The sequence below is a fragment of the Salvelinus namaycush genome, chromosome 12, assembly GCF_016432855.1.
Source record: "Salvelinus namaycush isolate Seneca chromosome 12, SaNama_1.0, whole genome shotgun sequence".
Taxonomy (NCBI): Eukaryota; Metazoa; Chordata; class Actinopteri; order Salmoniformes; family Salmonidae; genus Salvelinus; species Salvelinus namaycush.
The window spans coordinates 1,842,672-1,858,860 of record NC_052318.1 but is presented as its reverse complement, the minus strand read 5'-3'; the positions used below and the strand labels follow the sequence as shown (position 1 = coordinate 1,858,860).

The 16,189-nt window shown below is 40.9% G+C and overlaps 1 protein-coding gene across 1 annotated transcript; it reads right to left on the bottom strand.

Moving 5' to 3' along the window:
- Positions 1–5,373: 5,373 nt before the first annotated feature.
- LOC120056808 (pterin-4-alpha-carbinolamine dehydratase 2-like) lies at positions 5,374–15,980 on the bottom strand. The gene is made up of 4 exons (XM_039005010.1): positions 15,718–15,980; positions 14,141–14,272; positions 6,430–6,510; positions 5,374–5,543 (listed from the first exon to the last, which is right to left on the bottom strand). Exons 1-4 carry the CDS (start codon positions 15,814–15,816, stop codon positions 5,448–5,450), a joined length of 408 nt encoding a protein of 135 aa, XP_038860938.1. The 5' UTR covers positions 15,817–15,980; the 3' UTR covers positions 5,374–5,447.
- Positions 15,981–16,189: the final 209 nt, after the last annotated feature.

The following is a 16,189-nucleotide window of genomic DNA, read 5'->3' as shown; positions in this document are numbered from 1 at the left end:
CAGAGTGCGAATTACAGAATTACACAATGACATTTAGGGGGGGGTTGCATGCACTAATCTTTTTTTATAGACCCAATAATAAAGGCATCATTTAAACAGTAAAAATGAATTACCTTTCAATGTGGCAGGAACACAACCAGTCATGATATTTTCATCTGATTGTCAAACAAATCACTTAAAAAAGTAGGCTACCTGTGCATGTTTGTCCACTCCAAAATAATTACAGCATCCAAACTACATGTAGGCCTATGCTCTAACCATTTTATGAATGGAAATAGACTTCTGTTACAAAACACCCAAAGGTGTGCCTAATGACATTCAGCGATTGCCATTGATTATGTCTATATTGATTAGGTCTACATTGATTAGGCCTACAAATTGATGCATCTTGCCAACAAATTGAACTTTTTTTTTGTTCCCTGAAAAGTCAGAGTGGCTGAAACTGTACCAGGAAAAGTGGGATGGTCAACCTAAAACACAGGTCAATTTACTAGACTAGGCTACAATGTGTATTACCATGAACATCAAATAGGTCTACTGGTAGCACGTGATGTAGTGGTAAAAAGAAAAAGAAAAGGTGGATAAACTCTGATTGCCGATCGCGGTAAAAAATAAATAATGCTCCTTATACATCCAATGTAGGTGGGAAAAGGTCTCCTCCACTAGGTCTACACCACTGCCAATAGTCTACCCTCTCAACCGAGGCAATTTTACACACCTGAACACACGCAGAACAGGCAGCCTACATTACATTTTAATACATGAGTTGAATCAAAACATGTTTTACACCCTAGTTTATGAGTTGTCCATAATTCACGAGTTAATGATTAGAGTCTTCACAGATCGTGTGACATGAAACACTACCTATCTTTGTGTAACCGATGTGAAATGGCTAGCTAGTTAGCGGTGGTGCGCGCTAATAGCGTTTCAATCGATGACATCACTCGCTCTGAGACCTTGAAGTAGTTGTTCCCCTTGCTTTTACAAGGGCTTCGGTTTTTGTGGCGCGATGGGTAACGATGCTTCGAGGGTGGCTGTTGTTGATGTGTGCAGAGGGTCCCTGGTTCGAGCCCAGGCAGGGGCGAGTCTATACTGTTACATTTGCATACATTAATGACAGTGTTACTTGTAATTATTAGCATTTAACAATTCAATTAGAAGATTGAACTTAAACCCTGTACGAATCATGGATCTTGGAGATCTCAGAAACGGCACTGTAGGTGTAGCTATGCCTACGTAACATTTCAATATGTTTTGCCGAAAACAGTTGTCATGGGAACAAAAATCCCAAATAATGTAGGCCTATGCCATTGCAAAATCAAATGCTTCTAACCGAACGTTAACCTCTTCTAACAGAAAGAATCACCTTATAGGCCTACTGTCATTAACGTATAGCCTACTTGTTGGATGGATTGGATGTGCATTGGTGTCTAGCTGTAGGCTACCTGTCTAGTGATATTGGTGTCTAGCTGTAGACTAGTTGTCTAGTGATATTGGTGTCTAGTTGTCTAGTGATATTGGTGTCTAGCTGTAGGCTAGTTGTCTAGTGATATTGCTGTCTAGCTGAAGACTAGTTGTCTAGTGATATTGCTGTTTAGCTGTAGGCTAGTTGTCTAGTGATATTGCTGTCTAGCTGTAGGCTAGTTGTCTAGTGATATTGCTGTTTAGCTGAAGACTAGTTGTCTAGTGATATTGGTGTCTAGCTGTAGGCTAGTTGTCTAGTGATATTGGTGTCTAGCTGTAGTCTAGTGATGTTGGTGTCTAGCTGTAGGCTAGTTGTCTAGTGATATTGGTGTCTAGTGATATTGGTGTCTAGCTGTAGGCTAGTTGTCTAGTGATATTGGTGTCTAGCTGTAGGCTAGTTGTCTAGTGATATTGCTGTTTAGCTGAAGACTAGTTGTCTAGTGATATTGGTGTCTAGCTGTAGGCTAGTTGTCTAGTGATATTGGTGTCTAGCTGTAGGCTAGTTGTCTAGTGATATTGCTGTCTAGATGTCTAGTGATATTGGTGTCTAGCTGTAGTCTAGTGATGTTGGTGTCTAGCTGTAGGCTAGTTGTCTAGTGATATTGGTGTCTAGATGTAGGCTAGTTGTCTAGTGATATTGGTGTCTAGCTGTAGGCTAGTTGTCTAGTGATATTGCTGTCTAGCTGTAGTCTAGTTGTCTAGTGATATTGGTGTCTAGCTGTAGGCTAGTTGTCTAGTGATATTGTTGACCATCATCAGCTGATCCAGGAAATGAAAAAAATATTGATAGAAAATAAAGCTAAATAATTGGTCTAGTACTTCTGGCCACAGACGGTATGGAGAACAACAGTACCCCTACGGTGCACCTGAAAAACAAAGCAATGAGCGCCGTAAACAGCTGACTGACAAAAGTAAACAATGATAAATCAATAGATAAATCTAATGCATTGGAACAAAGGTTATTTTCATCAAGGTCGCATGGAAAACAACTGGCAAAAATGAGGAAGTACAAAGGAAAATCTTGCGTTAAGGAGTTTAGCTGAGGCCGAAATTCAGAACTACTGAGTGGACAGCCCCCCACATAGAACGAAATGGTTTAAACCATGACAGAGAGGTGGGGGTGTTCGTTTAATTTGGAAGCTTTTATTTTCTTATTTACCACTACATTTTAAACAAATAGGATAATGGTTAAATTAGCATTATTTAGAGACGCCCACCCCCAAATTAGACTTTTGTTCCATTTAGGGGAGATAACGTCTCATTCAGGGGAGCTGAAACCCCCCCCTGATTCCCCCGTAATTTGCACCTTGTTCGCATACACCGATTCATGGACCATCTATATCCAGGTTGCATCCGGTTTATATGAACCAACCTCACATGCACACTATGTAACGACTTTCCTCTTCTTCTGACGAGGAGCAAACTAAAATAAAGACATAAAAAAGGAACTAAGGTCAGAACGTGACACACTAGCACTCAGTATGCACAGGGAGCAGCGCAAGCAACGACGATGTCATCACGTCTTCCAAAAACATGTCAAACATTGGATGAATATATTTCTTTCTTTTTTTATCGGCCTCAGCGACACAATTATTTGAATAATTCAATGGACGTTTTGTGAATTGTACATTGTTTCAAATAGCCCTTACACAGCCCGGAGGTGTGTTTGGGTCATTGTCCTGTTGAAAAACAAATGATAGTCCCACTAAACCCAAACCAGATGGGATGGTGTATCGCTGCAGAGTGCTGTGGTAGCCATGCTGGTTATATGTGCCTTGAATTCTAAATAAATCCAGTGTCACCAGCAAAGCACCCCCACACCATCCCACCTCCTCCTCCATGCTTCACAGTGGGAACTACACATGCAGAGATCATCCGTTCACCTACTCTGTGTCTCACAAAGACACGGCGGTTGGAACCAAAAATCTCAAATTTGGACTTATCAGACCAAAGGACAGATTTCCACCAGTTTCTTGGCAGCAATTCGACCATGAAGGCATGATTCACACAGTCTCCTCTGAACAGTTGATGTTGTGATGTGTCTGCTACTTGAACTCTGTGAAGCATTTATTTGGGCTGTAATTTCTGAGGCTGGTAACTCTAATGAACTTATCCTCTGCAGCAGAAGTAACAATGGGTCTTCCTTTCCTATGACGGTCCTCATGAGAGCCAGTTTCATCATAGTGCTTGATGGTTTTTGCAACTGCACTTGAAGAAACTTTCAAAGATGGACTGTCGTTTCTCTTTGCTTATTTAAGCTGTTCTTGCCGTAATATGGACTTGGTCTTTTACCAAATAGGGCTATCTTCTATATACCACCCCTACCATGTCACAACACAACTGATTGGCTCATAACACATGAAGAAGGAAAGAAATTCCACAAATTAACTTTTAACAAGGCACACCTGTTAATTGAAATGCATTCCAGGTGAATACCTCATGAAACTGGTTGAGATAATACCAATAGTGTGCAAAGCTGTCATCAAGGCAAAGGGTGGCTACTTTGAAGATTCTTAAATATAAAATATATTTTGATTTGTTTAAACACTTTTTTTGGCTACTACATGATTCCACGTGTGTTATTTCATAGTTTTGATGTCTTCACTATTATTTTACAATAACCTAAAACAAAAGGCCAAATATAAACCGCAGTTGCTTACCAAGACTACATTGAATGTTCCTGAGTGGCCTAGTTACAATTGTGAACTAAATTGGCTTGAAAATCTTTGTCAAGACTTGAAAACGGCTGTCTATCAATGATAAACAACCAATTTAACAGATTTGGAAGAATACAAAAGAGAATAATTTGCAAATATTGTACAATCAAAGTGTGCAAAGCTCTTAGAGACCTTTCCCAGAAAGACTCACAGCTGTAATTGTTGCCAAAGGTGATTCTAACAAGTATTGACTCAGGAGTGTAAATTAACTATGTAATTAATTTTCAATAAATTTTACTTTGTCATTATGGGGTATTGTGTGTAAATAGATGAGACAAATCTATTTTATTTATTTTAAATTCAGGCTGTAACAACAGAATGGGGAATAAGTCAAGGGTTATGAATGCTTTCTGAAGGCACTGTACCATGAGCATCATGGATTAAATGTATTGAAAATGAAGGCACATACGTAAACTAAACCCTTTAAACATTATACTTATAAATATTTGTTTTTATTGATACAGATTTCTGGTACCAAATTCATCTGTAAAAGTGCACCTTGGAGATTTAGGCTTGTGATTATACAGAAATCATATTAAAAACTTATCGGAATCATACTAGACACCTAAAAAAAAAAGAAGCACAATATATTACTTATGTTGATAATGTACAACTTTAAACTTCTCTAGAGCCTGTAAAATACAACTTATTTATTTTTTTACTATTGTGACCGATGGGATTAAATGGGTTAAAGTGAATATCCTGCAATTCTACACATTTTTCCATGAGGCAGAGAGAAAACTTTGCAGTTTTAAATCGTAAATTGCAGTGCATTTATGTAAAAAAAAATGTAATAATAATACTTTGAGGGGAATAGTTGAGTCAAAAAATTTATAATTGGTGGAGTACTGTGGATGTCAATATCCCTGTCAGCTTGCCAGGCCCATGATGCCTAGGGTTAAGTACATTAACAATAGGACATTGTATTACACACCAATTTATTACAGGGATTGCTTGGCCAAAAGTCATTTAATCTGGTAGTAACATTCATAAAAAAAAAAATGTAAAGCTATACAAATATTTTTGGAGCTGGCCACAGACACCCTGCACTACCTCCAGGGACCTGCAGTGGTCCGCGGACCCCACTTTGAGAACCCCTGGCCTAGGCAGTGCTCTATTTAATGATTAATTCCAACTGTAAAATATAATTACATCATGAATGTGTATTTCATAAAAAATTATTAGGCCTACACATTATAATGAATACATTTTATTTGAAATAAAAGGTTGTACAAAAAAATCATGTGACATATACAGGAAGAACATCTACATGGACAAGGTCACTTTGTCAATAAACTTGGCCATCTTGATATCCCGTTTGGACAATCCTCCACAGTCATGCGTAGTTAGTGTTATCTGGACCTGAAAACAAGCGAGAGTGGAAAAAAACAAAGTATGAAGAATATATAAATATATGACATATGAAAACAAAACAACTAAATGTTCCTCTAAACAAGATCATAGTTACAACACATCCATATCACAGCCTACACATCCATATCACCCTACACAGTGGCGCAGCGGTCTAAGGCACTGCATTACAGTGCTAGAGGCGTCACTACAGACCCTGGTTCGATCCCGGGCTGTGACCGGGAGTCTTATAAGGCGGTGCACAATTGGCTCAGCATTATCCTGGTTAGGGTTTGGCCGGTGTAGGCCGTCATTGTAAATAAGAATTTGTTCTTAACTGACTTGCCTAGTTTAAATAAAAGGTTAAATAAATAACCTACACATCTATATCAGACTACGCATCCAAGTCATATCATGTGTTTTTTCTTTTCTTTTTCAGAGCACAGTGGAAAGTATTGTGAAGGCCCAAAAACCTGTAGACACTTTAATAAAGAGAGGATTAATGTTGAATTCTTCTCAGCGCAGTCGGTCCGCCACACAGTAACTCAGTGGCTAAAGCTTAATGCTGAGAGATTTTCAGGGGCACTGTTTTTGTCATATCAACTGTGACTTATTTCTACACGAAGGGGGAAAAATACACTTATTAACAGAGATTTTCACCAAGAAAATGTCTGAATTACTGTTGAAAGCTACTGCTTTCCCCCTGCTCATCAGTTTGACTTGTGTGCGATGGCCCCTGAAACATAAGAAAGCCCTCCCTGTAGCCTAACAATTGTTTCACGTGGTAAATTCAACTCTAGCAAATGCCATTTTGTGAAGGATATCAAACCATAGCTAATATAAAATACGTATTCAGCAGTTCAACTCTTAAAATAAGGAAACAGCAGAGGGTTACTACCTTGTTATAAACATTGAACCACTCTGGATGGTGGTTCATCTTCTCTGCTTGCAAAGCCACTCGGGACATGAAGCCAAAGGCCTAGGTGAGGGAACCAGGAGAAAACAGAGTCAGTAAACTGCTGGCATCATGCTTTCTGAAATTCAGGAAGAACCCACACCACCAACACGCGTTCTCTCTCTCTCTCTCTCTCTCTCTCTCTCTCTCTCTCTCTCTCTCTCTCTCTCTCTCTCTCTCTCTCTCTCTCTCTCTCTCTCTCTCTCTCTCTCTCTCTCTCTCTCTCTCTCTCTCTCTCTCTCTCTCTCTCTCTCTCTCTCTCTCTCTCTCTCTCTCTCTCTCTCTCTCTCTCTCTCTCTCTCTCTCTCTCTCTCTATATATATATATATATATATATATATATATATATATATATATATATATTTCTGGTGGCATGTGTGCACTCCAATCAGAGTCAGGCATAAAGGGAGTGATTATGGTTTTTCTAATCTACAAAGAAGGGTGCAATGCCTCACTCCACACCGTGTTCCCACTGTGAATAAATCAGGCAGAGCCATTTTAGAGCAATTTCCCACTGCAATCTCAATTAAGCCCCTAAATACTTCCTCCTCAGTTAATTACATAAACTGAAACGCCATTGTTTACAGGCCATCTCTGCAGCCAAATCTGTAGCTCCACCCACCTGACATGACAGGTGTGTCTCAAATGACACCCTATTTCTTATGGGCCCTGGTCAAAAGTAGTGCACTATATAGGGAATAGGGCTCTGGTCAAAAGTATTGTACTATATAGGGAATGGGGCTCTGGTCAAAAGTAGTGCACTATATAGGGAATAGGGCTCTGGTCAAAAGTAGTGCACTATAGGGAATGGGGGCCTTGGTTAAAAGTAGTGCACTATATAGGGAGTAAGGTGCCATTTGGGAGGCATCCGACTAAGCAGAATCAGAGAGAGAGGAAGTCACGTTTAGTCTTTAGAGTGTTGTAACCAATTTGGAGACCTCCTTTTTCTCCCCGGCATGATGTAACACGATCGGCGAACTTGATCAAATTGGTTATCAAGGAAACCATCTCCTGATCAATTTAAGTAATTGGCATATTCCTGCAACTTGACCCCTTGGCACCAATTTAGGTTTGCAGTCAGTCTGCTTTTTGTCAACTCTCATTGGCAATAATGGAGATTATTAAATAGGCCCGCTGCCAGGTCAGGTGTTGTCTAAACATTTCCCTCCCTGTGCTAACCAGAACTAATCTGCACCCCGTGACTGACTGACTAGTCTCCAAAACCCAACCCTAGGCAACGGTGACTAGGAAACAGTGACTAGGGTCTGGTTTCAATGACGGACTCTTTTGGCATAGAGAAACTACGTCACGACCTACTTCACCGCCTTATCCGCTTGAATTAAATACTAAAGAGTAGCTATCGAGATGGAGTTTATATTATCTACAGAGTGCATTTCACAGGTGGCTAGGTTGCATCAACTACCTTCACTGCAAAGTTTTTGTCCTGCAAACGTTGGTTTCGAATCGCAACGGTTTGGCATGTCTGCCTCATGATTTGTTGGGAGACTCTCTAGAAGTGTTTTCTCCCTCAGACGTAGACAGTGACGTACTGTAGTTCCTTTATGCCAAACGAGTCCATCATTGAAACCAGATCTTAGTCACTGTGTTGCCTAGTCACTGTTGCCTAGGGTCGGGTTTTCCCGACTAGTGACTGACAAGTATACAGTAGGTACAGTCAACCGTGTTCAGTCAACCGTGATCATGTTAATTATTTTTAAACTAAGTCTAGTGTTCCTTTCAATGACATTCACACAGTGGACTATTTACACGGACCAAAAATATAAAACGCAACATGTAAATTGTTGGTCCCATGTTTAATGAGCTGAAATAAAAAAATTCCAGACATTTTCCATATGCAGAAAAAAAAGCTTATTTATCTAAAAATTGTGCACAAATTTGTTTACATCCCTGTTAGTGAGCATTTGTTCCTTGCCAAGATAATCCATCCACCTGACAGGTGTAGCATATCAAGAAGCATGATCATTACCAAGGGTCCACCTTGTGCTGGGGACAATAAAAGGCCACTCTAAAATATACAGTTTTGTCATACAACAATGCCACAGATGTCTCAAGTTTTGAGGGAGTGTGCAATTGGCATGCTGACTGCAGGAATGTCCACCAGAGCTGTTGCCAGAGATTTGAATGTTCATTTCTCTAGCATAAGCTGCCTCCAACGTTGTTTTAGAGAATTTGGCATTACGTCCAACCGGCCTCACAACCGCAGACCACGTGTAACCACGGCGGCCCAGGACCTCCACATCTGGCTTCTTCACCTGCGGGATAGTCTGGGGGGGGGGGGGGGGGTGGTACTGAGGAGTATTTCTGTCTGTAATAAAGCCCTGGGGATAAACTCATTCTGATTGGCTATGTCCTCAAAGGCCCACCCATGGCTGCGCCCCTGCCCATTCAAGCGAAATTCATAGATTAGGTCCTAATGAATTGTTCAATTGACTGATTTCCTTATATGTACTGTAACTCAGTAAAAATCTTTGAAATTGTTACATATTGTTGCGTTTATATTTTATATATAAAAATACGCAATGTTTTTGTAGGCTATAGAATTTGGCCTATATGTGTACAGGTATGTTGTAAGTTCTGTGGCAACGAGGGAGGTCTCTTAGGGCAGTAAAAGCAGTGTACGTCCCAAAGAGCACTCTTTTCCTTGTATAGTGCACTACTATTGACCAGAGCGATAGGGTTCCCGTACTACATAGGGAACATAGAGACACAGCCCAGTGTGGTTTAACCAAGGTCACCCAGAGGTCATCCCAACACCCCTCAGACAAGAGAAGGCACAACCCTCAGCTCCGACTGACACCAAAAGGTCAGAGGTCAAGGACTCTCCCGCTCTGGACTGTGTGTTTACCTATCATGAAGCCTAGCATTGGGACACACAACGCACCGGCCCGTTGGCCACACTACTACAGCCCACATACGAGCTGTCAGTGTCTGCTAATTTGACGTGACACAGCACAGACCCCCATCTCAAATAATCAGAAACACCCAACAGACGGGCCAGTGGGCCCTGGTTCCCCACGCACCGCTTTTTGACTGGCATTTTTGGGCTATTACCGCCGTGATTGTCATAAAACACTGGATGAGACCATTTGACGTCGGAGAGCTTTTCCCTCGTTGCGGCCGGGGCTGAAACACAGCTCTAGCTTCAAACACATGTGCCTGACATTTACAGATCGTTTTCCACCGCCTCGCGGTCCAAGGCTTAGGGACGCCTGGACTCTCTGCCAGGAGTAAGTGCATGCAGATTGTGCCACTCACCCCCCTCCCCACCCGCTCCTCTACTCTCTCTCTCTCTGGTGATTACATTACCATCCAAGACCCATCAACACTAAAGCTAGCTTCAAAATGTTCATAGCTCCACACACACATAGACAGACCACAGAGAGAGACAGAGAGAGAGCGGTCACAAACGCAATGATGGTGCTGATGACCACACCACCTTACATTTCCCCTCCTCTAGGTCGGAAGATACATTCCGTTGCCTCATAATTGGCTTCACATTGGCTCTCTATGGTGCAGTAGTGCATCAACGCTGTGTTGTAGTCAAGACTTTCAAAGGACACATGATCCATAGTAATCCCATGGGATTAACGTTCATAACATCAAACTTGGAATATTTCATGAAAATAAACTTAATTCTATCGCACTGACAAAAGGTGCAGCATATCCATGACCCTATGAAAAAAAAATTTTGGTAAAGCAAATAACATCATATGGAATAAATGTTGATAAAACCGTCAACTCCTATTTATGTAAGGTGTCGTGTAATTGTCTTCTACTACAGGGTTACCAGACGCTCCATAACTAACAAATCCTTGGCTCCTCAATAGACAGCAAACGTCATGGCCATCTTGTCTTACCAAGACTGATAGGCCGATTATCTAACCACCTCCGCTTGGGCGCCACACCTCGCAGGTCCCCTCCAGCCATTTCACAACACAAGCAGCTCATATCAGATCAATGGAAGAATGCCTGCAGTTCCCAGGGAAAGTGCCATTTCATTTGAGACGACACACAGGGGGGGGGGGGGGGGGGGGACTGTACTCCACTGAGCAGATTAAGCAGATTTAGCTGTACGAAAACTTACTCAATACAAACAGAGCCCTTAATGAGAGGGAGAGGCTTGAGAGAGATTTGGCGGAGAGGGAGGCACCTCTCAGAATATAAAACGGGGGATCAGCTTCGCACAGAGTGGATCTGGGGGATATCTCAGGCTCGTACAGAGTGGCACTGGGGGATGTATCAGCCTCGGACAGAGTGGACCTGGGGGATGTTGAGGGAGCTGTGCAGATAGTCAGACGGATAATATCCTCTGGAGCTGAAATGCAAATGTCTTCCACTCACATCTCATGTCTGTGACCCAGGACAACCATAGAGACAAACAAACTATTTTTAAGGTATTTTCTGATTTTATTGAACAGATAGAGGCTGGCTGTGGGGAAATACAGCGAGGTTGTGTCAATGGGCAGTAGGCCGGATTTGAACCTAAGCCAAAACTGTAGACGTGTGTGCCGCAGTCGGAGGCTGTGGCATTACCCTGCTAGACCAGCCAGGCCAGAGATAGATAGCTGTATCTCTATGGAGACAACCCTACGGGACAACCAGGTGGCCAGGCCTCCCTGATATTACATAGAAGCGCCTAGACATGCCAGTGATTTAAACCTTTACCAATGGCACCGCCTTGTTGACAAACACACACACACACACACAAACACACAAAAAAGTTTGTGAACTTTGAACTTTGTCTCATTGGCTGAAAATAGAGAAGATTTCTCATTCCTCAGCGGTTTGGCAGCAGCTCCTTCTGAAGAGAGAGAATCATCACCAGCCACCTTGTAAGTTTGAAAATAACATCCATTTGGCTTTAATGCGTGGTTACAGCTTTTATAGAGAGATTCTGGGGTCAAGTCCCATATTGCACCTGATTCCCCCCAGAGCTCTGGGAAAAAGTAGTGCACTAAATGGGGAATAGGGTGCTATAGTAGTGCACTAAATAGGGAATAGTGTGCCATTTGGGATGTAGGCTTGGACTTTTATCAAGGCTCGGAGATAAAAGCTTAGACTTTTCTCCTTGGTGGATGAAAGAATGTTAAGAGGTTGATGGAATGTGTCATTGATTTAACTCCAGGTCACAGGTCATGGAACAAAACGATATAGCTACTGCCTATGTTGCCTCTTAAATTCAGACATTAAAATACTGTCATGTGTATCCATCTGCTTCCCACTCCTCAATGAAAAACAGATGACTGTTAAATTATTATTCTTTTTTTAAAATCAAATCAAGGAGTTTAGATTTCTAAATATTAATGACTACAGCTATAAAAAAAAATGCACATACTGTATAAATAATTATCTGAGCATAGAAATATAACAAGAGACATTTCCACATGAGACCGTTTGGATGCCCGTCAACAAGCACTGCTCCAGAAAAGGGATTTTCAACGTTCAAACTGATTAGATTTTTCTCCGGCTTGACAAGGAATATAACTCACATTTACTTCTCTGACTATTACGAATAAGAATGTGCTGTACCCCACTGTCTGCAGATAAATTACTACTGGTTTGGTTACAGCATTATTTATGACAAGACTTCCACTTTCTGCTGTAATCAAAGTAATAAACATGAAAACTAAAAGCCTACTGTCTTGTTTATTCCTGATTGGCGACTGTGAGTGGCATACAGCCTTCACTGTCCATCCTCTCTGTTTTACACATGAATTGATGGGTAAAATACTAGCTCCCCCCAGAGGACAAGTGTGGAAGGGATCCCTTTATGGAAAGGGATGTGTGACTCATTAAAAACTCATGGGGATCTGATTTCCTTCAAGCCCATCACTTGGAGATAAGTGGCAAATGGAAATCAGCCAGCATGTCACTCTTCATCTCCATCGCCCTCTGGTAAAAAAAAAAAGGCCCTAAAGAACAGCCATGAAAAACAAACAACACAAATTGTGAAAATATATAAGAGAAAGAGGGAGAACAAGGGAGGAAAAATGGACGAGATGTCAAATTGGAACAACTGAAGCTCGTCCCCATTCACCATGAGGCACAAACAAGGAACAGGGAGGGAGGGAAAGTTCCAAAGCGGGATTGTAAGGAGGAATGGTGGGATTGTTAGTGGTTTCTGAAGCAGATGAAACATTTTAACCAATTTGATTGTTTGTGAAAGAAATAATTCTGATCAAAATCTCAATTGCTGCCAAATGCCCCTCTGGTCTGCCTCATGTTAATGTGTTGTGACATGTGGAGGTAAGAGGAGAGGCTTTAGAGCCAGAGAGGAAGACGGGGGAGGTCAGAGCCCAGCCTGCGACTTCAAACGCAGCAAAGTGTAAAAACAGAATATGTTAGGGGCTAAAACAGCTAACCACTGGATCAACGTCCGCTAAGTGGCCTTGAGATGCTGCACTTTACATCTGAAAAAAAAAAAAAAGAGACAAATTTACAAAAACGGTAAAAACATGGACCTTGTGAAAACACAACTTCACATTTCCATTTTCTTGTCTTGTCCTTGTTTGAAGGGGTGCAGATGGATTTTAAGGTCGCTCTGCTGACTGAGATACATGCATCTGCACTGCTCAAAATACTTTTAAATTCACTCCTTACTCATTGAGAAAATGCTGACTCACAAGCAAAGGTGTAAAAAAATTAAATAAAGAACAGAGGCTACTTATCTAGTATGAGGTTGGAAATAGGAGAGTATTATTACACAAAAGTACCTCACACACCTGTAGGCCATCATTGTAAATAAGAATTTGTTCTTAACCGACTTGCCTAGTTAAATAAAAGGTTACATTTAAAAAATATATATAATAATTCTCTAAGGGATTACACACTCCAGACAGGACTGATTGAAATGGGGGGGTCCAAAAACCTGTCCCTTCCTCACTGCACCTGCAACCAATCAGCTACAAAATACACACAAATTTGTCTGTTTCCGATAGTAACTATTCCAGCTGTCTTTCTCCTGATCCTCATGTAACAAGTCTGAAGTCCACCGCCCCCAAAAGAGCAGTATAACAGGACTAGGAAGTCACTACCTTTAGTGGAGGGAGACACACACCCCACACACACACACACACACAAACACACCCTGTACCAAACTAAGCGGGATATCGCACTCCAACCGTCTCTACAGAGCTCCTCTACTACAAATGCCATGGAAGGTGTAACCATGACTTTTATTAACTTCTACTGGCAGGGGGAATAGACTCCAGGTGTAGCAGCGGGTGTCACCTGCAATAGCACCGTGAGATAGTGCTATTCCATTGGCTGTAAGGGTAGCTGCCAGTTTACCCTTCCCTACGGAAACGCAGGGCCATATATATATATATATACATACATACACATTGTGACAATAATATTGGATCATGGAAATAATAACAGAACAAAAAAAGGTTTACATCCTGCTCCATGCAATGGGACATTCGCTGCAATGGATAGGGGGAGAAGATGTAAGCTGGCATACTTGTAATAATATTAACCCTGTTCCGTCAGGCAGTGGGGTTTCAAACATACTGACCTAAAACTGGGCTTGGGGGTCAGAATTAGGTTGATGGTGTTAACTTTATTGTTAAGAGGATGAGGATATGGGAGGGGGGGGGGGGGTTTAGAGGTCAGGGGTCAGACACACACACACCTGATTAAAGGTTTTGAAGTGGAGCTCTTTGTAGATGGCATCCCGCTCCTCTACCTCTACCCAGCCAGTAGCCTTCAGCTCCATTAGCAGCTGTTCTCTGTCAGCTGGGGGCAACCAGTTGGGGTCTCCAGACTGAAGGGACAACAGAGAGAAAACACAATGGCTGTAATATAGAATAATGTGTAAAACGACATCCCTTTAAGTGACCTCTCAGGTGTATTCAGTGAAGTTAAAATGTTCACAATATTGCATATAGAAATGTAACACAATACATTATATATGGCCAGTGGGGGTCTCCAGTAGGCTGTCAACGTAAATAAGAATTTGTTCTTAACTAAATAAAGGTTCAATTTAAATTACATTTAAAAAAATGTATATGAGCATTCTGTTACGAAGTACACCCCTGAACCCTGGTCTGACCGATTTCATTTGGTGAAAATCAGTGGTGTAAAGTACTTAAGTAAAAATACTTTAAAGTACTACTTAAGTAGTTTTTTGGGGTATCTGTACTTTACAATTTATATTTTTGACTTACTTTTACTTTACTACAATCCATAAGAAAATGTGGTACTTTTACTCCATACATTTTCCTTGACACCCAAAAGTACTCGTTACATTTTGAATGCTTTGCAGGACAGGAAAATAGTCAAATTCACACACTTATCAACTGAACATCCCTGGTCATCCCTACTGCCTCTGATCTGGAGGACTCACTAAACACACATGCTTTGTTTGTAAATTATGTCTGAATGTTGGAGTGTACCCCATGGCTTTCTGTAAAAATTTACAATAAACAAGAAAATTATGCCATCTGGTTTGCTTAATGTAAGGAATTTGAAATGTTTTACTTTTGATACTGAAGTATATTTAAAACCAAATACTTTTATACTTTTACTCAAGTAGAATTTTACTATGTGACTTTTACTTGAGTCATTTTCTATTAAGGTATCTTTACTTTTACTCAAGTATGATAGTAGGGTACTTTTTCCACCACTGGTGAAAATGATCAGATAATGGTTGGTTTAATACGTCTGCCATCGACCAGCTGAGGTATATGATATGGTTATAACCGTTTTTCCCTGTACATCCCCTAATCTTTGAGTAGTTTGTACCAGCCAGTGTTTATTCAATGACATTATGGGAAATATAGCTACTACTATTTAGCAGTGCAACAGGTTGCATGAGAAAGACCTATAAACGTAACTCAGCAATGTTGCTCTTAGCAATGTACCGTTCAGCAATGTCACTACACCACCTGCTGGAGAAAATAAAGTATGACGTGCCTTTAGCCACTCCCCCTTATTCATGGCGTACAGTATTTTGCAACACAGGTGAAAGTGTTACATTGTGGAAACATAGTGATAGTCTAGCTCTTCCACGATAAAGATATTTTGTTGACAATGACGTTTTTTAAACGGTTGCACAATGACACATAAAACGCTATCACGGTTCGCATTGAAATAATATTGGAACAGATGCAGCTGTCACGTTGCAAGTCTAACGATGCTATTTGCTGCAATGTACTCAACGACTACTAAATTAGTATTAATGTTATCGACTTAGCCAGCAGCACTTACCATTTTGGATATATATCTGGGCAGTAGTACGTTGCCCAGTCTCTGGTATGCACACGGCCATACACCGCTAGACCTGAGAGTAAACATTAACCTATGCATAACATTTGGTCAACAGATATATCCTCGTGCCCTGTCCCCGCTCACAAGTAGTCAATCTAGCATTTTTTTTTTAAATGTTCCACTAGATAGCACAGCCACAAAGGAAAAAGTGGCTATATCGTCAATAATTATAAAACTAAAATGTAGCTTTTTGTTCTTAATTTAAGGTTATGGTTAGGCATACGGGATAGCAGTGTGGTTGAAATTAGGGTAAGGTTTAAAATCACAACAAGAAGATATTTTTTTTAAATAGGCGGGGTTTAGGACTTTGTGGCTGTGGTAACTAGTGGCGACCATTTAAAATGGTGACTGCCTGTGAAGTTGCCTGATTTAAATATAAAATAAACTCTAATGGTCAAGTCCTCTTCAAATT

What these genes read in the sequence shown, in the direction of transcription:
- LOC120056808 (XM_039005010.1), bottom strand. Translation starts at nt 15,816, where the DNA reads ATGCATAGGTTAATGTTTACTCTCAGGTCTAGCGGTGTATGGCCGTGT. An exon ending in CCAGATATATATCCAAAATG is followed by an intron (nt 14,273 to 15,717) that starts GTAAGTGCTGCT and finishes TTGTCCCTTCAG; the next exon opens with TCTGGAGACCCCAACTGGTT. An exon ending in GGTTCAATGTTTATAACAAG is followed by an intron (nt 5,544 to 6,429) that starts GTAGTAACCCTC and finishes GCTTGTTTTCAG; the next exon opens with GTCCAGATAACACTAACTAC.